The sequence below is a fragment of the Rhincodon typus genome, unplaced genomic scaffold (genome assembly GCF_021869965.1).
Source record: "Rhincodon typus isolate 14 unplaced genomic scaffold, sRhiTyp1.1 hic_rhity00000686, whole genome shotgun sequence".
Taxonomy (NCBI): Eukaryota; Metazoa; Chordata; class Chondrichthyes; order Orectolobiformes; family Rhincodontidae; genus Rhincodon; species Rhincodon typus.
In genome coordinates this window covers 1-23300 of record NW_025966324.1, presented here as the reverse complement: position 1 = coordinate 23300, position 23300 = coordinate 1, and the positions used below count along the sequence as shown (strand labels likewise).

Sequence of the window (23300 nt, the reverse complement as noted above, 5' to 3'; positions counted from 1 at the left end):
TTGCTGGAAAAGCTCAGCAGGTCTGGCAGCATCTGTGAAGGAAAAAACAGAGTTAACGTTTCGGGTCTGGTGACGCTTCCTCAGAACAGAGTAAGGGTCACCGGACCCGAAACGTTAACTCTGTTTTTTCCTTCACAGATGCTGCCAACCTGCTGGGCTTTTCCAGCAACTTTGTTTTTGTTAACCCTGTTCTCTGGTTGGGAAGATGTGAACAGTCTCAAACTGCTAAAAGCAGGCCTCCTTTCAAAATAGTCTGTTTAGAAAAACAAAACATTTTGACAAAACAGAATGTTCCCAGCGTCGCCTTTATCCAAATTAGCAAAACTGTGTGAGAGCCATTAACTGGACTGTTTAAAAAAAGAAAATTCTTACAGCTACCAATATGGTAATCTGAAGTGAATGGAGAAAATACTGGTAATCCCCTCAGATCAGTCATCATTTGAAATAAAAACAGGCAGCTTAAAGCTGTGCTTGGGTGGATTTCTAGCAGAGTTTGAAACACAGTCCTGACTTTTTTCTTTTGGACTGTGACAAAATGTGTGTGGTACTTGCAGCGTTATGTCTTGATTCCCACTTTACAGCAGAATGGTTGCCTTTCAGCTTTGGGCAATACCTGTTGTTTGGAGTCCAGTGTCCTCGAGGCAATATTCAGCACTATTTAGACCTCGTAAAACACTCGGTCACTTTCAGCACGAACTTTGTTTGAGTGACCTTATCTTGCTACTTCTCAGTGAGATGACCAAGTCTCAACTGCTTGTGAAGGTTCACAGCTACTGAGTTCTTGAGTCTGCCCGTTAAAAGGTTGCTGTTGACCAGAATTAAAATCCTATTTCCAGGGGGAGAGTTACGAAAAATTAGTGGAAAAGAAGAAATAGTAAATGGAAATGCTGGAAGATGACACCAGGTGATATCTGAATCGAAGTTTAAAAACACAGAATAAAATGACATGAGGCGGGGGTAGTGTGGAGGGGAGACAGTATTTGATGCTTTTTTGCAAGTCTGCCATGATCTTGATGAATGGTGCTACATGCTTGAGGGGCTGGAAGGAGCCAGTGTTCCCAAATTCTATAGGCCAAGAGTAATTCTGTCCTCAGTTTATTTTGTATTTTCTTTCAGGTGTGTGTTGGGGAACACTACCATCCTTGCTGAGTTTGTCAGTGAAGAGGAAGTCAACCGCTATTTTGCACAAGGTCAGTTATCAACACCATCCCCAGGCTGGCAGACACTGGAGACAGGACAGAGCCAGATGGATCCAGTCGGGAGCAGCCTTCACTCGTTTGGTGGGCGGTCTGGCCTGGGACAGTGGAACAGTGCCGGAGGAGTGGGCAGAGGTAGCGGGAACCTGGCGGGAGCCTCACTTTGGGCAACCCCAAGTTACACGGCAAGCTTGTGGGGAGCCCCAAATTCTGATGATTCGCACCGAATGGGCAGTCCGGCCCCCCTACTACCTGGTGACCTCCTGGGCGGAGGGGCTGATTCAATTTGAACTTCTAAGCTTTCAACCTTTGACCTGTGACCTCGTGAACTTTTTTGAACAGCAGCACTAATGTGTTTTTTTTCAAACTGCAATAAGTTTCAAAACAAGTTTAAAAAAAGGAGAAAAAAAGAAAAAAGTGAAACAAATTAAGGGGGTCATCCACAGTCTCTTTTGTGCACATAGACACCTCCCTCCTAATTTTCGGCTACTTTTTTTTAATCAAAAAAAACAAAAAACAAAAAAAAAAACAAAAAACATATCACACTTCGAAATACTTGAATCATGAACGCCAACATTAAAAATGTGAAGTACACTTTACCATCAAAAATAAATAAGTTTTTTTTTAAATAGTAGTATAGTTTTTCCTTACATGATTCTTTTCCCCCCCTCCGTATTGAGAAGTTGTTGCAACAGGACATTTACTGAATACACAACAGGCTTTTTAAAAACTTTTTTTTTTGCACTGGGCACGTTTCCGTCCTTAACACGCAATAGCGGAGACGCGACAGAACCTCACGTATTAAAGCTAGTGATTGACCAGGACAGATACTGAACCTAGTGGTTGCTTATGTACATGTTATAGGAGATTATTATGCACCAGTACCAGCCATGTACCCTTAAAACACCATATGCACCTGCCTTTCACTAGGCATTGTATGTATCAACGTCACGCTTCATGTGGCGGAAGAGGAATCTTAGCACAAAATACTCCAACTGCTTCCTAATACATTAAGGCACAACTAGAGGTAATACTAAATTTCATAGACCAGAGTGTGGTTCAGGTTTGATTTCTGACCTGTGCTAATTTATTTTATCTTGGCCATAAAAGGCAGCAGTGGTGTAAGGGTTACTATTGATCTTAATATCCCTATCCCACTCCTAACCCCACCTCCCTTCTCAAAGCTTGGCAGGAGGGATGGTAAAGAAATTTGTCCAAGGTTCCCAGTTGTGATTGCTATCCAATAACCCTTGTCAGGGGTTTGTACATACTAGCTGTTGGGTGGAGGCAGGGTTGGGCTCAATTGAAATGCCCACTGTGGTTGAATATCCTGCCAACACACAATATCTAGGGTCCTGGATGAATAGTAGCTGTTTGGGAGAGATAACAGAGGGCTGCTAAAGCAACACCTCAAGACAATGTCTTCAGTAGGGGTGGGGGGGGGAGAAAAAGCTTTTCAGCATTAAGTCTATCTTCCAGTAGATGAGCGGAGAGCTGTATTTACATCAGAGCTGCTTCTCTTCAGTTTAAGGCTTTGGGCTGAATTTGTGTTATCGCTCCACTGAAATTTGCTGTCTTTACTGCAAAGCGATACTGTTCTACTTCTCTCCTTCATTGCCTCCCTCATCCATAAGTTGTCTTAACTAATTTCAGCTTATAATGAAGATGCTCCCAGCCCTTCACTGCAGTGCTACTTATTTTGCGCTCTATTCAAGGTCTGCTTATTGTATTTTTCAATAGTAAATTTTAACACATCCTGTTATATCACAGCACAACCCTAAAACATGCAGTGATGATGTTGCCACACTTGATGGTTTCATCTCATCACTATCACTGCAGCTAACTGATCTTGTGCTGTCAATATTTTATCACACGCTATTATTTAGCATCGCAATAGTATTCTTCTTTCCTTAAGTGGGCAATGTGCTGCCCTCAAACTGCTACACTCAAATGACATAAGCACTTAAAGTAGGTTAGAAAAATTAGTGTAAAAGTTTTCAAGTTAAATTTACATGTTGCACTCAGTTCCAAAGTGTTGGGGGGGACTTACATTGTGTACTGTAACAAGCTTTATCATTTTGTAAACTGGGTGTTCATGGTGGGCCAGTCGTTTCCCCACCTGCACCCCCTTGAGGTATTCAAAACACTTAGCTAATCCAATGAAGGTGTTGCCGTAATGTAATAAAAATAACTCCTATGGATATAGTCCTCCCTCCTTTTTGTATATGTTTTTGTGTTTTTTAAATTTTTGAGATGTAGCTATCCAGTTGGCTTGGCTGGCTTGAGCCTTCCTACGTTCACCTGTACTGCCTGTAAATTGACACTTTCACAAAATGGCTTGTAGCTTCCCACAAACTCTCACTGGCGCAAGTCTGCAATACTGGTTTACAGCCAGCTGTTTACATCCCAGTCTCTGGCATCTCCACTCTTTAAAAAGAGCTTCTCTGTAACTGCACAGGGATTTTGGAGTCAAAGGAAGCTCTGGGAACGACCTTGCTTTACAGCTTATAATGACCCTTGCTGCATGTAACTCATTCCTTTCAGTGAAATCATCATTTTGTTTCTGTTATTAAAGTCCATCTGTAATAGCCAGTTTGTGGCCATTCTGGTATACTTGCTGATCTAAAGTATGCAAGCATTTTTTTTCTATAAAACTGTTGGGTAAGATTATACCAGAATTTGTAGGAGTAGCTTTAACATATTGTTTACACCATATGTAAGAACATGTCTGCATCTGTGTGAAGGGCCATGATACACAGGGCTCCAGACAGATCTGGTGTGACTAACATCGAACAAAAGGTCCAATTTAAAATATAAAGCAAAGATGTTGAAAGTGGATTTCTTTAAAATGGTAAAGTCAGGTGCATATTATGAAAGGGTATGTGCGTCTGTCTCCTGTGAATTGCTCCATTAGTAACTTTATCATTGACCTAGCCTACTGGTGACCTTGTTGATTGTGTGAGGCTACACTGAAATTAATCACTTGATCAGTTGAATTGTGTGTACAAAGACACTGGGGACTGACACACACCCTTTATACTTGCACACATGTTTACACACTTGCTGAGTCAGACAATGCGCACCTCAATGGGTAGCAGACTGTTCACAGTCCTGCTGCTGCACAGGCTGGTACTGGGTCCCAATTATTAGATAATTGCTCAACACAAAGAAGAGGGACAGTACCTTTGTTCACTGGTCGATCACTATATGAAAGATTATAAACGTTTACTTACACGTTTTTCAGATTTAAAAAGTGTGTTTTCCTTCTTTTTCCCCCTCGTTTTAAACCCACTTGGGTGAAGATTAGTGAGAAAATCATTTACTTGTTTAGGAAGCTATATGAAAAAAATTGTTAATGCTGTTCTAAGTATTGCACCTTTTGTGGTTTAATTTTTAAAATTGTCCTCACTGTTTTGCTATAGGTGTTGAATTTTTGTCAGAGCAGTGTAGTATGGCTTTGGGATGGAGGAGTGGGAATTGAGGGAATGTGGACATGGAAAATAAGCAATGACGTACGTTGAGAGGAAGGAGTAGGAGATTTGACATCTTTCTTCATTAGTCTTTAACTGCTGAAGAGATTGGATTTGGAACCACGTCGGTGTCACATTTGTTAAGTGACCAGAAGTGGCTGCAATTAGAAGTTGCTGCTTTAATCGTGTTCTGGATTGTATTCAGTTATCCAACCAGTTGGAATCTTCACGTTTCCCCTGTTCACCCAGACTTGCGGTCATTTTGCATTTGCCACACGCCCGCTCCCCTCTCCCCGCACACGCACACACACACACACCTCCCTAGTCTTGCTCACGTGTGTACATGCACACCAGCCCATACACTTGTTCACTCCGTGCTTGGTCTTCTTCCAGCACTTTGTGGAGTTAAATAATCTTAAACATTAGGGAGATGCCCAAGTGTTTGGCCTTGACCTGTTTACATAACCTTTAGGACTGTGTCGAGAATTATTGAGTACAATACTTTGAAGAATTTTGCATTTTTAAAACAGATAATTAGTTTCAGATTGAACAGATTGGTAACAATTGAGTTTGGTGGAAAAGGGATATACTCTATTTTAGTGTTGAGTGCTGCATCTGACCCAGCTGCCCAGACCCTGTCCAGTAGGGGAGTCAGTGGACACATGGTAATAATGGTCATCAAAAGCTGCAAATTGTTTTTGCTCTGATTGTTGATTGAGGCAGTGTTTGTATTGACTAATCTAAAATGAGGTGGATTAGGAAGGGAATTTGCTCACTATCCATCGCACTTTGTTCACATGTTGTCTGGAGAAGTTAAACTTGTAGAAGCCACGCGATTCAAGAGAACTGTACTGATATCTGATTTTTTTATAAAACAAAGTCTTGATTCCAAATATTGTTGGCACAGTCCTATAAATTCTTTTTCCAAGGCATAGAAAAGTCAGAAATCAAAAAAAGTTGAACCGTTCTTCCATCAAAACAGGATTAAAAAGACCAAAAATATGTGTTTTATATTTTTAGATGAGTAACTCTGGGAGCATTTGACAGTGTTTTGTTTTTAATTTAGTTAGCATTTTTATTTTGTTCTGCTTCTATAATCTTTTTCCTCCTAAAATTTAAAGTTCTCAGGAATTTTTAGGGGAAAAGCCAGTTCCCGAAATGTTTTTTTTTAAATAAAGAGGGAATAAAAAGCTAATGTCCGACTTTGAGATTTAGATTTTTCAGTCTGTTTGTTGCACCAGTTCCAATTCTGTCTAATAACTAGAAATCTACTTAAATGGTAATACCTCATTGCAGTCCTGTAAGAATATTTGGGTTATGAGCAGTATGCTTCCACAAAAAGTTATGTATTCTGCCTGATCTGGCAAAAGTAATTCTTGTCATGCGGTAGGGTGGGATGTGGCAGAACTGGGGTGTTGACCTAATACGATATTTATTGTCCTACCATTTCTTTCTCAACATGCCAAGGTTCATTTGCTAACTTGACAATTTTGTTAAAGTATTGGACTCTGGTTGAGTGTAAACGTCCGCTCGAGGCTGCTTGCATCAATTGCTTTCTTGTCTGAATCTTCAGGCAAGCTGGTTATGAACCACTCTGGGTTTGGGACCAGACAGCAGGGCATTCAGTGTTCTATGCATACATACACAGGTCCATATCAAGCTTCCGAGGAAAATGGCTAAGAAGTGTTATTTTCAGGCATAATATTAATGAAAGTAAGCAGGACAATTCTAAAATAAGCACAATGTTTTTCTCATCTATCCCATTCCCCTCAACGGTTTGATTCGTTCCATCTTGACAGGGCCATTTCCTATGATATTCACAGGATTTGGTCAAAAGAGCTCAAAGTAGTTTTTCAGGCTGTTTAGTCACTTTTTTTTTTCCATGCCTGCAGTGTTTTAGAAAGGTGGGACTTCAGAGAGTTTAGTGGGAGGGTTGTTAGTTCTGATTTGTGGGCCTCGACTCTGTTGTGCTGTTGCTGCTGCTTTATTTACTGCCACTGGTTAATGTTGAATCGCACCAACTAAGACAGGGCCTTTCAGCAGCTGAGTTCTGGGACTTTCCACAAATGCCTGTAATTCTCCTAATATTTCACTTTGGTCCAAAACTCTTGTTTGGCAAATGCAGAAGTAGGAGCCAACCTAGAGTCCTCCTTCACTGTGGGAATTTAAAGAAAATATACAGATGTATTGTGCAGTAATTTTATGCCACTTTGCAGAATAGCAACATCTGTTCAGGATATCCCCTTAACTTCATGAACGATGTCTGGGAAGTACCTCCCTCAATTATTTGAATCTTCTGTTGCAAAGATTTTATTTACTTAAAATAAAATTAGTTCTTACGAATTGATAAGTATCATTAAATAGTTGGTATAATGGACATCTGGTGTGAGGAAGTGTGGTGCGAGGTGAGCGGTGTTCCTGACTGGGTGCAAGTCTCTTTGGCAGTCTCTAGTGGGAAATAAGTAATTGTGTTTTAAAGCCATCTTGAATTAATGCAACACTAACCATTGGTTATGCTTGTAGTGTACTGGAGTTTGACCATATGAATTGCTGTACCCCTTGTGCACAGATTTTACCAACTGTAGTAGGTTTGAATCCTGTTGATAACCATAGTGATCTTGCAGATATGTCCAGTACCAGTCCCAGGAGAAACAAGATTTACAGCTATACAAAGCATCTTAAGATGGGGTAATCAAATTGTTTGAACAAACATATGCTGGTGGTCTATGTGTGGTTTGTGGGAGCCAGGCAGAGGTCCATTTTGTTAAAGAAAGATTAAGAAAGCATGTAAGGGCTGGAAATCACTTGGGAAAGAAGGTATGACAAAAATTCAGGTGATCCATTGGCAACTTGAAAGAGAGGTGAATATTTCAATATTTCAGAAACTAAAAATGCATCATTTTTTTCAAATATAAACTAAATTCGAAATCTGCTACACATTTCCAGGCTTCTTTTTATCCTATTTATGCTCTTTGCAAGAATCCTGTAAATTCTTTTGTATTCTGGTAATTTTTTCTGTAGCTTAACCTCATTCTTGAGTTGTGCTGAATCCCAGATTGATTGCATGTGTTTGGGAATGGAGGAGAAATCCCACCATTTCATCAAGAAAATTGCTTCAATCTATGCAGACCACTGCGCCGTGACCCTGGAATACTGGTTACTGACAGGTGCATTAAAAATGGGGTATGAGGGGTGTTTTTTTTTCCAAATCTGATACCTGTAACCTCAGCTCATAGAACCTTAAGCAATGACCATGTTTATTGGAAGATGAGAGATATCCGACTGTTAGAAAATGAGACACAATGAGCTTCTTGCCTTTCTCAGATCTTTGAATGTGGAAGAACCTCCAGGACACAAGGGCCATGGGAGAAATTCAGGAGTGGAAAAATCCAGTGTGATGTCTCCATAAGAAATTGAAGTACATCATAAATTTGGCTTGTATCACAGTAATTAGCTTTTCAACAGAGTGTAGCACCCATATTTACAATGTAGCTATCATCTTGCCCTATTTTAAAGTTATTTTCTACTTTGCAAACCTGTTTTATTTTCTAATGTGGCTTTGCTTTACAGTTTCCATCAAATTTTATTTTTTATGTTTGAATGCAATTCTCTTGTTCTTCGTCCCATGATTCACTTTTTGCCCTCCTTTGGTGTCCCAGCTCCTCTGTTACCATCCTGACACTGGTGCAGTAACTTTCTCACTGGGGCTTTGTATCTGACTTTAATAAGAAACAACTAAAGTCCAAAATTACACACACTTGATTGCTGAGCACTTTTTGGGCAGATCTTTTGCTGCAAGCTTTCCATTTCCCCGAAAGTAGGTAATAAAAAATAAATGCTAATTCTGCATCACTGATTTAAATGTCCCAACTTTTCAAATGATCCCAATGCATGTTACTGACTGACTTTAAAGGGTCCTTGGACCCTCATTCACCTTGCATTTGACTTCCCTTGGAGACCCATAAACTTTGAATTGGACCAATTTAAAATATAGGTGTGCCTTCAAACGGCATTCAGCACCTTAGTTTCTTGTTTTTGTCTTATCGATCCGGCAGATTATATTCCCTGAACTGCATTTTGATAAAGTACAGTTTTAGCATTTTCCTTTTTATGTCGTATTTATTGATTATTAAATGGTGTAGGGCCACAATGCAAGCATTCACAAGTTGTATTTATTTCCCATTTAAAGAAGGTAGTTTTGCTGCCTTGATATCAAATAACAGTACTGTTGGTGGAGGGGTTAGGTCCCTAAATGGAGTTGAGTCCCATTCCAATCTCTAAAATAAAAAGAGGAGGGCTCCAAAAGCACTCTGGCAGTTGACTGGTCATGATTCATCGTTTCTGTTTGCATAGGCTGTTGGGATGGCATTGACTGGAATGTGGAAGTAACTGGCAAGGAGAATGTTACTCAGAGAGCCAATGTTATGAACTGCATGGTTACCATCCTGGTAGGCACCTGGGCTGTGCCAAGCCTTAGAGGTGAATGCAATGTGCTGCTGTGAGTTTGATTGCACAGTTAATAAGTATTTCAGTTAATGTGTGTGCACTTTTGTAATGGGTTGTAGTGTCAATTGTATCTATAGCTTTTAGATTGGTTGGTTCCTTTTTAATGTGTGTTGGGGAGGGAGAAAGAGAGAAAGCTCAAGATCTAACTAAGTTAGAGTATTTGAAGTTTTATTGGGGATCAGATACCGCATCTTTCTAATGGGAACAGTGCCATAGTGCAGCCTGATTCCTTGGTTTGTTTCTGACTTTGACCATTTTGGATTTTCAAAGAAATTGCACTTTGGTAGATTTGTAATGAGAATTTCTGCCTTTTGAACAAGTGTATGTCTTACGAAAATGAATCAGTAGTTGTGACTGAGAATTGTTGATTGGTTGCTAACCTGCTAAAGACAATTATCCAGGTCATAGCTGTGTCCTGTCAGAATATTTTTCTCAGAATGAGGTATATTCATTGTTAGTTTACTTTTTGACAAACAAAACACAAATGAGAATTTTGATAACATTGTTGGAGTTGTGTGGAAAGTTGTTTTAAAAAAAAACGTTGCCATCTGCCTTGACTGTCCTTCAGCTCCCCTTCCCAAGAACATCTTTTAATGTATCAGCATCTGAGGGCCTAATAGCCACGCCTTCATTGAACAATCTCCCTTTTTCAGAGTCAACAATTAGCTTTGCTTTGGAATTTTCTTTTAAAGCAGTATCGTTTTCTAAAAACAAAACTTTAAATTTCATTGATCTACAAGTGTATTATATTGCACAATGTCTTTAGTGTATATTAAGGAAGAGTTTTTTTGTGTTAAGTATTAAGGATTTTATTAAAGCAGAGAGGTGACTCAAACTTGTAAAAAAAAAATTCCGTTTTAATTGCATGTGATGTGTACCTTGCTCCTTGCAATTTCACTTTTTCCCATTGTGACAGTTTAAACTGTCAATTGTAGGATGGGTGCTTGTTGTACTTTTGAGTTGGTATTTGTCTTTCTCTCTGACTTGGATCACGCCTGAGAGAAGGACTGTTGTAAAATTGTTTTTTGTAAAGTTTTTGTCTGATGTATCTTTTAAGTTCACCAGCTCAGCACCAAATATAGAAAATGAAATTCCTCTGTGTGTATGTATGTGTGTGTGTGTGATGCGTGCCCACGCATGCAGTTTCAATTCTGTTGTTAACCCATGTTAAATTGGGTTAACTTTGGTTATGAGTGTGTGTTATTTTGACAATGTGCTGACAATAGTGTGCGAGGACCTTCAGCCTCTCCATCTGCGACTGTTTGTGCCACCCCGAAGATGTAGCGGTCTGTTCCCATACTTTGTTTCCTCTTCTCTCTGCTTCACTGCGTCATAGTACCTTTTTTTGTTTACATGATATTTGGATTGATTTAAGACCGGTTGATCTGATGAAGTCACCCTTGCCTCATCCTCCCCTGCCCCAGTCTTCTCTTGCCCCACCGACACCAGTCTTGCCTCTCTCTTGCACGTTAATTTTGTGTACGAAATGGGCTGTATCTTGCATGACCCATTGCGTTGTTCTGTGTTGTACATAGAGGCATTAAAAAAAGCATTGTGGATGCTGGGGGGGAGGGGAGGCATGAGGGAGGAGGTTGAATTACACTGTTTACACTTGCCTGATTCAATTGCTGTGACTCGCAGAGTGATTTTTAAAAAAATATGTTGCTGCACCATGATGACATTTAACAAAAACACTTCTTTGTTGGAGTTTACAGGGTGTTTGTTACCATGGAACATTTGTTGCCTCATAAACTGGGATAAAAGATTATCAATGAAACTGGACTATATGGCGGGGAGTTAAGTAGGCTCCCTCCCCTCTAAGTGAAAGTTGCAGAATGGTCTTGCCTGGGATTCCCACCTTAGTTGGATATTGGTGCAGCAGTCACACACAGTGCAGTAAGGAGGCAGCATATCAGAACTGCTCAGGAGAAGTTGAATTTTTTTTCAGTTGCAGTCAGTTCAGATAAGTGACCTGTATATAAACCTTTACAATGTTATCACTCGTCTAGGGTAGAATTTGGCAACCGAGAAGGAAAAGAAGATTTTAAAAAAACTTATTCTGAAAGTACTGTGAATTATATATATATATATATATATATATATATGTGTGTGTGTATATATATATATAAAAAACTTAAGTTCTGTGGTTCCAAGGATTTCTCGAATTCAGTTTTTATAAATGAATCCTAATGTTATATGATAAGCAATTTAGAACATTTGCAGAGGATTTTGCTGATATGTCTTACATTAAGCATGTGCGTATTTTGATAGGTTTTGAAGAAAAAAAATATATGGAACTAGGTGTTCAGGATAATTGGTCTGTTTGTTATTTGGATATCTGACTTCCTACCGTGCCTGCCCCGGTACCAGTTCAGTATTGGTGCTATCAGATTGTCGCTTCTTGTATTGTTAAATTTTGGCATGGCAAACCTGTAGCACACAGTGGGATGCCTGGCTCCCCAGGCAGGGTGGCAGTGACTTTGAAACTGCCAATGGCCTCAACTGATCTGTCAGTGCTGGGTGAGAAGTTCTCAAATCATTTTGAGCCAGTCCACACAATGGGTTGCCATGGGTAACTCAATAATCCATCTTTGTGGGGAGGGGGGGGGGGCGGGGGGGGGGGTTTTGGTGCTGGGGTTTGGTAGGAGTGAAGGATGAACTGGATGCCATTTGCTGTTCTGTGAACACACCTGCCCTGCCTGGCACAGTGGTTGACAGGGCTTTGTGCAAAAATATCTTGTCGTACAAACAGCTTTTCCTCTGGGTTGAAGGTAGGTTTTGTGATGGTGTGTAATTTTGCAGGGAAATGGGTGTGAAAGATTTCGGAAGGAAAGATTTTTATATATATATATATATATATATATGTGTGTGTGATTTATATATGTATGTATAAAATGCACTGTTGTCACTAGGATTACTTAGCGTATTGGTGCCAATACACTATAGGAAAACTAAATTGTACTTAAGCAAATACACTTTATGATGCTCTTAATTCATCACTTAAAATTGCTCCCATCACTATCAGCATTGATCAGGAATAGCAAATACTAAATGTCACCCCAGTATTATACAAATCTGGTTGTATGAACACTGTTCTACATTTGGAAAGGCAGAATCTAGAATTGTACAGCTAGATGTTGCTTTCACAGTTCGAGTGGCCAAGGTTTACTGCAATCCCAGTGACAACGCAATAATCTATAAATAAATTATAACAATAGGGGAAAAGAGAGACAAGACTAGCATGCATTGAAGAAAATGAATGTATTTCATCATTTAAAACAAAAAATGACCTGCAAAAATTTGTTTAAAAGGATACTGACTTTTTAACCACAGCTGGAGGGGGGGGGGGGGGGGGGGAGGTGGGGAGAGAAGAACATCCCATTAGTGGGAGCCATTGCCTTTTAATTAGAAAAAAAGAAAATCTGAGAACTATGCATTCTGTAACCAGGATAGGTACTTAATAAGAAAGAAAAAACAAAATCACTGGTTCATTAACAAATTGTGTTGCTCTATGTAGTTTGTACAAATAAGCTGGAGAGTTTCCATTTCTTGGTATGGCCATAGCTGGTACTGTATCCCCATCGCTGGAATAATAAGGGTGAATTTCTTTTATATATCAGAGCAAGATATTAAAGTCTGTCATTTCATTGAAACTGAAAAACAAAAAGTTGTTCTAATAGGTATATATATAAAGAATTTTGAAATTTGCTTTTATCCGTGGTTTGTTTTAAAGATGTGATTGTAATTGTGCAACACAGTTGCTTCAGTGGACTACATAATTTTTCTTGAGAAAAAAAAAAGAATAAACATGTTGTGTTTGGCTGCTAAGCATTAACTCTGGTGTCTTGTGTTTTTTTTTTACACATTTTGGAGCTGAATTGCATCATACGTTTGGGGTTTCTAATCCTCCTGGCGTCTGCAGAATTGATTATTAGTCTCCAGGGCACTGCTGGGAATGACACTTGGGGAAAAGAAAACAAAGTGGGCATTTTTAAAAGTTCTTTTCGTCACTTTTTGCAACATAACTATAAACCTATGGGAAAGAGGCTGTTTGGTAAAGAATGGTCACATTGGGTAATGAGTATTCCATTTCTGATTGACTTGTTGATGAAGGCTTGGGATTGCAACAGTTGGTATGTTGAGTGACCAGTGGTGATGGTGTGGGACATATCAAATTCTCCAGGGATATGCCCAACCAGAGTTAGCACTCTTTAAGTGATTAGAATCTTTGCAGATTTACAATGAACCTGGTTTTGTTTGCTCTGAGACTGTGATGGTCAGTTACTCAAACTGCTCCACAACTGGCAGCAGTGTGTGTGAAATTGAACCAAGCATTGCAGAAGTCTTAGGGTGCCATATTGGGCAACTTACAGTTGGCTTCAGAAGCTTTGGTCTGTGGAGGAATGAATCTATCCAAGATGGCCTGTCATGGGGGGAAGAGGGGTGACATTGAGTAAAGAAGCTCATTGACCCACCATTTATTTATTTATTCACAGTATGGGGGTATCACTGAGGCATTCTGCTGTGATAAAGTGATTCCGGTGTTCTGAACCAAACTGGGTCTTGTATTGATAATACTTGCACAAGAATGTTCAGCAGGAATATCAACTGGGTCCAGATGTACATGAGCCAATCATTGTACCGTGTTGGAGACCTGGACTTGCCATACAGTAGGTGGTGAATAGAATCCCAGGACTGAGATTTGTAAATGGTAGAAAGAAATCTTAAAAGAAAAGCTTTTAAACTTCACCCCAAGGTCCTGCTTTCCTAATGATGACCACAACATTTACAAAATGTCTGAACTACAGAAAAATCCCCTGTTGAATACAATAAAGATCATACAAGTCAGTCATAGGTCTGGTTAGGGAAAGCAGTGATCTTATGTTCCAAAATCACTTGATGTTTTGCAATGAAGTTAGCTTGGGAACATTTGCAGATCATTCATGACAAGCTAGGAGCATTAGTGTTTTCAGCTTTGGTATCAGTTTAGCTTCTGGCCAAAACTTACAAAGATGCAGGTCCTGGAGATTTATTAACTGGTTGAGCATTGGACAAAGATTGTACTTCTGTGGACTTTGTATGTGCTTTTCTCAAAATCTGACCAAATTTGGGTACACAGTACATCTGCAAATGTATATTGTTTGGTGATTATACAAGATGAGCAGTCTATCTTTTGCTAAATGATTATTGTACATAATCCCTAATCTCGGGCCTATCCCTTAAAAGGTGCATGTAGAGACTGTTATACAACTATATATGTATAATTTGACTCTTGTGCAGTTAAAATTATTACGTTCTTTCGTATTCCCATTTCCTTACTGACGAGTACTATATTCAGCTGTAACTTGCATTTCAAAATGCGCCTTTGACAAAAACTGTCATACAATAATTGGACAAAACATGGATAGCAACACAAAATAAGTTCCAATGCAGCAGGGCATGTCCTGGGGTAAAATTATTTGAGGGTTGTGGATTGGCTTAGATGGCTGCGAATGTGTATTTATATAGCACCATTTAATATAAATGTCCAAACACTCACCAGTGTTGGGGTAAAAGGGAACTGGAGGGGCTGGACTAGGGAGGAGATGCATAATAGACCAGGGAATTGTAGATTTGTCGGTTGGGGGTGGGGGGGGCGGTGCAGTAGCAATGGAAAGTACATTGTGACTAAAAATGTGCAATATTTTTAAAAACGGTTCAGCTCTTCACTAATGTTACAGCAATAGAAGTGACCAGAAGTACGATGCGGATTAAAGAGACTGAGCTTCCCTGGCTTCTGCTTAGTGTTTCCCATGATGACACAACAAATGGAGTGTGTAAATTGTGAATGTCTTGATTCTAATGTGCTTGGCGTAGTTAGTTGTCAGAGCACTGTTGATCATTCCCCAGCAAGTTTGGCTTGTTAATGAAAATTGACTATGACTAGAGACTGGAATTCTCCCTCTTGGTTTCATTGGAATTGTTGATTTACAAGTCTTTGCCTGGTTAAACTCTCACTATCCATCATCTCACTTGGAATAGTTTCTAATACTTTGCCCTTGCACTGAAGCTCATTGGCCTTGACTAAAATCAACACTGGGCAAACAAGATTTTAATTGATTACTGAACCATTCACACTTGCATTTAGATATGTAGCTAATCAAAGCAGTATTGTAGTTGTAGTCCCTGCTTTAAATACTGAAGTATTTATTGACTTAACAGGAAAAAGAAAGACCTTAGCACGGCTTATGTTCCTTAAAAATACAGTAATTCATATGTGAATATTCAATTAGTTCCAGCCCTCATGCATAGACTGTGCTCTCCTTGGTGAATGAATTGAATGCTTTAACATGAAGAGTGACCTTGCAAATTGTCTGGATTTCCTGTATGATGTACAGGTTTTGGGATAGTTACTTTTGCTCAGTTAGAAGTCAGACAGGATGTCCAAACCAAAGTGATCGGTAGTGTTTGGGGTACAGTCCTGGACCAGCAACATAAGACACTGAAAAAGGAGTAAACCATCTGGTTGTCTAACCTGTTCTGCATTCAATGTGATTGCGGCTGCTCTTCCACTTCACTTTCTTGCCCACTTCCCATATTAGTTGAACAAAAATTATCAAACCAATGTTCTGATGAGTCAATGGACTTGAAATGTTAACTCTGCTTTCTTCCCACAGATGTTGCCAAACCTACTGAGTTACGCCAGCAATTTTGGCTTTAGTCATAAGAGCTGTAGGTTGAGTTAAAATCTCATTGCGAAAGTTGTGCAAGTTCATTAAATCAGGAAATTTGTGGGTTACAAGATTAACAACTGGTTCTGTAATGTCCTTTGGAGAATGTGCTACTTACTCTGCTCTCCATATGACTCTCATCCAAAACTGTGCAGTTTATCTTCATATCTTCCGTGTTTTTCATTTATTCCTATGATGTGGGCATCATTGGCTGGGTCAACATTTGCTTGAAATTTCAAATTACTCTTCGAAAGCAGTTAGTAGTCAACCATATTACAGTGGGTCTAGATTCGCAAGGACATGTGTACCAGATGGGTTTTTATGATAATAGTTTTATGATTATTGCTTATGATCCTGAGCTGATTCCCAAAACAAAATCAGGCTTGATAAATCATTTTTTTAAATTGAACATAGTCGTTCACTGAAACATAAAGGAAACCTGCAGCCTAACATGCTTAACAATAAAAGTTTATTACACAAAGGGAGAAAACAAGCCAAGCAGTCTAAATATAGAACAAGTTCTTTTAAAAAGAAAATCATGAAATGTGGTTATCACTGGCTGGGCAAGTACTTATTGACCATTCCTAGTTGCCCTTTGTGGTGTGTTTTAAGATCTTTCAAAGTAAGTCTCATCTATTTCCCCAAGTTCATCACTTTACAGCATCAAATCAAGAAAGATTACCCTCAATCTTGAATCTTTAGGTTAAACTCAGCTGCTTCTTCCCAGATCACTGGAAGGATGAGGGGAATCACCTTGCATGAATGGGCACAAAACTGAAAGCTTCAACTTTCTCAGTCTTTTAATAATCTGCAGATTTCTAACTACACTTCTGGACTGGAAGTTGCGCAAACTGTCTACTAAAGTAACTTATTTCTTGAACTGTTCTGTCCTCCTTTCTTGGAATGGAAGAATATCGTGCTTCTGACCCCAGTTGGGTCTCTCTCTCAAAATCCTCAAGCTTCTGATGGTTTCTTAAGCTAAAATCAATGCTAAAATACAAACAAGTTAATGGCCCCTCAATATTTACTCTCCTGGTCATAAATACTAACAGTTTTACGCAGGAACAGGAGTAGGTCATTCAGCCCCTTGAGCATGTTCTGCATTTAGTGAAATCATGGCTGATCTGTGGCCTAACTCCATATGCCTGTCTTTTAGCCTGTATCCGTTAATACCTTTTTGTTAATAAAAATCTAAGATTTAAAATCAAGTAACTGAACCAGAGTGCTCCAAACCCCCCTCACGCGGTGTGTGTAGAAGTGTTTCATAACATCTCTCCTGGATGGTCTGACCCTAATTCTTAGCCTATGCCCCCTAGTTCTAGAATCCCCAACCAGTGCAAATAGTTTATCTTTATCTACCCTGTCTTTTCCTGTTTAATTTCTTGAAGACTTTGATGAGAACATCTTTTAAATTCTAGAGAAAACAGGCCTAATTTGTCTAATCTCTCCTCATAACCCCTGAAGCCCAGGTATCATTCTTGTAAACCTACATTGTACTCCCTCCAAGGCCACTGTATCTTTCCTAAGGTGTGGTGCACAGATCTGCCCACAGTACTCCAAGTGGGGGTCTAACTGGGGTTTTGTATAATTTCTGCACACGTGTAGTCCAGTCTCTAGAATATAAAGGCCAGCATTCTATTAACTTGCTTGATTATTTTCTGTACCTGTTGATGATATTTTAAAGACCTATGCACCTGAACCCATCCACTATATTTAACCTACTTTCTAGATGTACAATTAAATCCAGAAAGTACCCTGATCTATTCTTTTGAGTCCAAATATGGATAACCTCACACTTGCTTCTTTTGAACTCCATCTGCCACAATTTTGCCCATTCATTTCAGTCTAACAATATCCTTTTGAAGTTGATAGCACAAAATTACAACGCTGCCTAACTTTGCATCACCAGCAAATTTGGATATATGATTTTCTATGCTGTATCAGAGTTGTTAATAAATCGGATTAATTGAGGCCCGAACATAGATCCTTGTGGGATACCACTGTTCACGTCGTGTTAGTTTGATTGCCCACCCATCATCCTGACTTTCTGTCGCCTGCCACTCAACCGGTTTCTGAGCTGTCAGTATTTTGCTGCAAGTTCCATGGAAACTTTTATCAAATGCCTTCTGGAATTCCATGTAAACAACATCCAGAGACATTCCTGTGTCCACTACCTTCCATTAACACTCCAGGGTTCCCTCTCTGATCCATGCTTGAATGGGTCAAGCAAAAGACAAAGAACTGTGGATGCTTGAGATCAGAAACAGAAATTGCTGGAAAAACTCAGCAAGTCTGGCATCATCTGCTTTTTCTCCACAGATGCTGCCGGACCTGCTGAGTTTTTCCAGCAATTTGTCACTTCTGGAAGGACTGTCTGACTTAGTTACTACTTTCACGGGGAGTTTATAGAATGTAATCCATACCTATATTTGGATTTCATATTAGAGATTATATATAAATAAGCTAGACACCTTCCATCACACATTTCATGAAATTTGGTTTCTATTCCAGATTTTTTTCAAAGTTGAATTTAAGTTCCATCAAGTGCCATTGTGCATTTGAACCTGTATAAGTGGGAACAATTTCTCCCCTTCTACTTTGTCTCGCCTGCTTGTGATTTTGAGATCCTCTTTCAATCTCTACTCTGCTTTCTTTTCGCCAAAGGGAATAATTACAATTTCTCCAATCAGTCCTCATGACTGAAGTTCCTCATCCCTGGAACCATTCTTGTAAATTGCTTCTGCACTCTCTCCAATGCATTCACATCCTTCCTATTATGTACAATTGAGAGTGTCATACCGTACTTCAGTGTCTTATACAAGTTTGACATCACCTCTTTGCTCTTGTGCTGCATTCAACTATTAAAATCAAGAACACCATGTTTTACTTCTCTCTCTGCCTGTTCTGTGCCCATATATACCAGGTCCTTTGCTCCTGCACCCTCTTTAGAATTCTACCTCCATTGTCTTTTTCATAAATTGAATCACTTTGCAACTCACTGCCGTTCCTTCAGTGTCGCTGGCTCAAAATCCTGTAATTCCCTCCCTAAGGGCACTGTGGGCCAACCTACAGCACATGGACTGCAGCGGTTCAAGAAGGCAGCTCACCACCACCTTCTCGATAGAAATTATAGATGGGCCGTAAATGTTGGCCAATCAGTAACACCCACATCCCACGAGTGAATTTTAAAAAAACAATGTCACATCTGCCCACTCCTCTGACTTGTCGATATCCTTTTGGAGTTCCACACTACCCTTCCACAGTTTACAAATCTTCCAAGTTTTGATTCATTTGCAAACTTTGAAAATGTCCCTTGAACACCCAGATATAAATCATAAATGTATAAGGGGAGAAACAAGGGTCCCAATATTGATCCAAAATAAAAACAAAGAACTCTGGATGCTAGAAATGCCAAACACATTACTGGAGGAACTCAGCAAGTCTCGCAGCATCTGTGTAGAGAAAAGCAATGTTTTTAATATTTTGAGTCCACAAACATTTTGTCAGAGCTGAAAATAGCTGGGTAATTATGTTGATGATAGGCATGGGATTGGGCGGTACGGGGAAGCGAACAGAAAACCGGGAGTCCGGTGCCCAAAGACAAACAAAGCTAATTGCTGATGATAAGCTGATAGAATTAATAGCTAGATTGGGTGCTAAAGAGTGCTAAAGAGTAAATGTTTGAAAATAGGTTGGCTGTGCTTGAAGCAGTCCATACAATCCAGATCACTGATGGGATTGTACGAGAGGCCCCCAGTAGTAAGAGAGAAATTGAGAAACAAGTATGTAGGGAGATCTCGGATATATGTAAGCATAATAAAGTTGTAATAATGGGGGGATTTTAATTTTCCAAACATTGACTGGGAATACCATAGTGTGAAAGGTTTGGATGATGAATTTGTCAAATAATCTCAAGAAAATTTTCTTTATCAAAATGTGGATGCTCCTACGAGAAAAGGAGCAAAACTAGACCTTTCTTGGGCAATAAGGGAGGGCAGGTAACTGAAGTCAAAGTCGGGGAACACATTGGGACTAGCGATCATAATTTTATTGGTTTCAAAAAGGTTATGGAAAAGGATAAGCCTTCCATAAAAGTTAAAGTTTTTAATTGGAGTAAGACAAATTTTAATGTTATGAAACAAGAACTTTCAAAAGTTGATTGGAGTAGACTGTTCGCAGGTAAAATGCCATCTGGTAAGTGGGAGGCATTCAAGAGTGTGAATGACGAGAGTTCAGAGGCATTTTGTTCCTGTTAGAGTGAAGGGTAAGGCTGGTATGATTAAGGAACAATGGATAAAGGTATTGAGGTTTAGTCAAAAATAAAAGAGAATTTTTTTTGATATAGACAACTTTGTTCAATTGAATCTCTTAATCAGTATAAACAGTGTAGGGGCATTCTGAAGAGAGAAGTCAGGAAGGTAGACAGGGGATATGAGGTAGCATTGGCAGATAGTTAAGGATAATCCAAAGAGATTCTACAAGTATATTATGAGCAATAGGGTAACTAGAGAGAGGGTTGGGCCTCTTAAAGATCAACGCGGTCGTCTTTGTGTTGAACCCCAGGAGATGGAAGAGTACTAAATGAATATTTTGCATCAGTTTTTACTGTGGAGAAAGAAATGGAGTCTCGAGAATGCAGAGAAATAAACTTTGATGTTTTGAAAACAGTTCACGTTACAGAAGAGGAGGTTAGGGAGGTCTTTGAGAACATAAACATTGATAAGTCTCCGGGACCTGATCTAATCTATCCCAGAATGTTGTGGGAAGTGTTGAGGAAATTACAAGATCCTTTGCAGAAATATTTGCATCATCCATAACTATAGGTGAGGTGCATGACGACTGGAGGGTGGCTAATGTTGTCCCTTTGCTTAAGGAAGGTCGTAAGGAGAAACCGGGAAACTATAGACCTGTGAGCCTGACTTCAGTTGTGGGTAAATTGTTGGAGGTGATTATAAAAGGTAGGATTTATGGACGTTTAGGGAGGCAAAAATTGATTAGGGATAGTCCAGCATGGTTTTGTGTGAGGAAAACCACATCTCTCAAACTTGAAAATTTTTTTGAGGACGTTATCAAAAAGAATGATGATGGTAGAGCAGTAGATGTTGTTTATTTGGATTTTCGTAAAGCCTTTGACAAGGTTCCGCATGGTAGACTAATTAGTAAAGTTAGGTCACGTGGGATTCAGGGTGAGTTTGCCAAGAGTAATGGTGGAGGGTTGCTTTTTGGACTGGAGGCCTGTGACGAGCGGTGTTCCACAGGGATCGGTTCTGTGTCCTCTTTTGTTTGTCATTATATAAATGATTTGGATGAAAATATAGAAGGCATGGTTAATAAGTCTGTGAATGACACCAAAATTGGTGCAATTATAGACAGTGAAGGTTTTCTAAGGGTACAATGGGATCTTGATCAAATGGGTCAATGGGCTGAAAAATGGCAGATGGAGTTCAATCTGGATGAACGCGAGGCGTTGTTTGTTGTACCAAAATGCAAGGGTAGGGCTTATGCAATTGGGTAATGTTGTACAACAGAGGAACCTAGAGGTGCAGGTACGTAATTCTTTAAAGTTTGCATCACATACAGACAGGATGGTTAAAAACGTGTTTGGCATGCTTGCCTTCATTGCTCAGTCCTTTGAGTATAGGAGTTGGGACATTATCTTCTGGAATACTGTTTCCAGTTCTGGTCACCTAGTTATAGGAAGGATATTATCAAGCTGGAGAGGGTTCAGAAGAGATTTATCAGAATGTTGTCAAGTGTGGAAGGTTTGAGTTACAAAGAAAGACTGGACAGGCTGGGAATTTTCTCACTGGAGTGTAGGAGGTTGAGAGATGACCTGATAGAAGTTTATAAAATAATGAAAGGTATAGATAGAGTTGATGGTAGTTGTCTTTTCCCTAAGATGGGGAATTTCAAGACTAGGGGGCACATTTTTAACATGAGAGAGAGAGATTTAAAAAAGATGAGGCAAATATTTTACACAGAAGGTGGTTCATGTGTGGAATGAACTTCCTGGTGAAGTGATGGATGTAGGTACAATTACAACATTTAAAAGACATTTGGTTGGATATATGAATAGGAAAGGTTTGGAGGGATATGGGCCAGGAGCAGGCAGGTGGGACTAGTTTAGTTTGGGATTATGTTCGGCATGGACAAATTGGAGTGAAGGGTCTGTTTCTGTGCTGTATGACTCTATGACAGGACCTACAGGAGTCAGGGGAAATAGAATAAACAAGTTGTTCACGATCTGAAATTGTTAAACTCAATGTTGAGTCCTGAAGGCTGTAAGGTGCCTGAACGGAAGCTGAAGTGTTATTCCTCCAGCTTGCACTGCACCTTGCTGGATCACTGCAGTAGACCCAAGACAGAAATGTTGCTCAGGGCATGTAGTGGTGTGTTAAAGTGGCAGACAGTGGAAGCTTGGGGTCATTTTTACAGCCAGAGAACGTAGGTGTTTGGTAAAGCAGTTGCCCATTGTGTTTCATCTCCCCACTGTACAGGAAGATCGTGTTGTGAGCAGTGAATACAGAGACGAGGTGGAAGTGCAGGTAAATCGCTGCTTCACTTGGAAGGTGTGTATGGGACCTTGGATAGAAAGGAGGGAAGAGGTAAAGGGCAGGTATCACACCTTCTGCCATTACATGGGATGGTGCCAAGGGGATAATGAGAGTGCAGAAGGAGCACTGGACCAGGGTTCCCAGAGACCAGAGGGAATGGTCCCTGAAGAAAACTGACGAGGGAATGAAGGGGAATGTGTCTCTGGTTATGGCATCCCACTACAGGTGCTGGACATGGTGGCTTATGATCCTTTGGTTGTGGAGGCTGGTGGAGTAGGAAGCAAAGTGAAGGGATAACCTGAGATAACAAGGTGTAGAGCGGGATGAACACAGCAGGCCAAGCAGCATCAGAGGAGCAGGAAAACTGACATTTCAGGCCTAGACCCTTCTTCCTTCCTGCTCCTCTGATGCTGCTTGGCCTGCCGTGTTCATCCACTTCTACACCTTGTTATCTCAGATTCTCCAGCATCTACTGTCTCTGAAGGGATAACCTGTTGCATTTGGTGGGGGGGAAGGACAAGTGTGGAAAATGGGTTGGACTTGGCTGAGGCCCATTTCTCAATGCACCTGGAGAACTGAAGTAAACCAACTGGTTTGTAATGCTGATACAGTCCTGAGGTCCACAGGCCGGAAGAAGCTCCTTTGGCCCATCGAGTACATGCTGGTCAAAAACAACCACTTAACCGTTGTGCTCCTATCTTCCAGCACTTCACATCACAAATTACACCCATAGAGTTGTTAAAACAATATAAATTCACTAGTGTACTCTCTACCCAGGACAATGTTCATGTGAAAGTATTTCCAAGAACTACAAGCAGTGAGGGAGAACCCCACGTGCCAGTACCAAAGATGGCGAAGCACCCC

The 23300-nt window shown here is 40.0% G+C and overlaps 1 protein-coding gene across 1 annotated transcript in view; it reads left to right on the top strand.

The window, feature by feature from the left end:
* The window catches only part of LOC109924168 (trinucleotide repeat-containing gene 6B protein-like), a 35667-nt gene extending 22660 nt beyond the window's left edge, over positions 1-13007 (top strand). Inside the window, exon 15 of the mRNA XM_048621465.1 lies at positions 1117-13007. Coding sequence (XP_048477422.1) covers positions 1117-1486 — 370 coding nt within the window. The 3' untranslated portion in view covers positions 1487-13007. The remainder of the gene's footprint in view (positions 1-1116) is intronic.
* The last annotated feature ends 10293 nt before the right edge of the window (positions 13008-23300 follow it).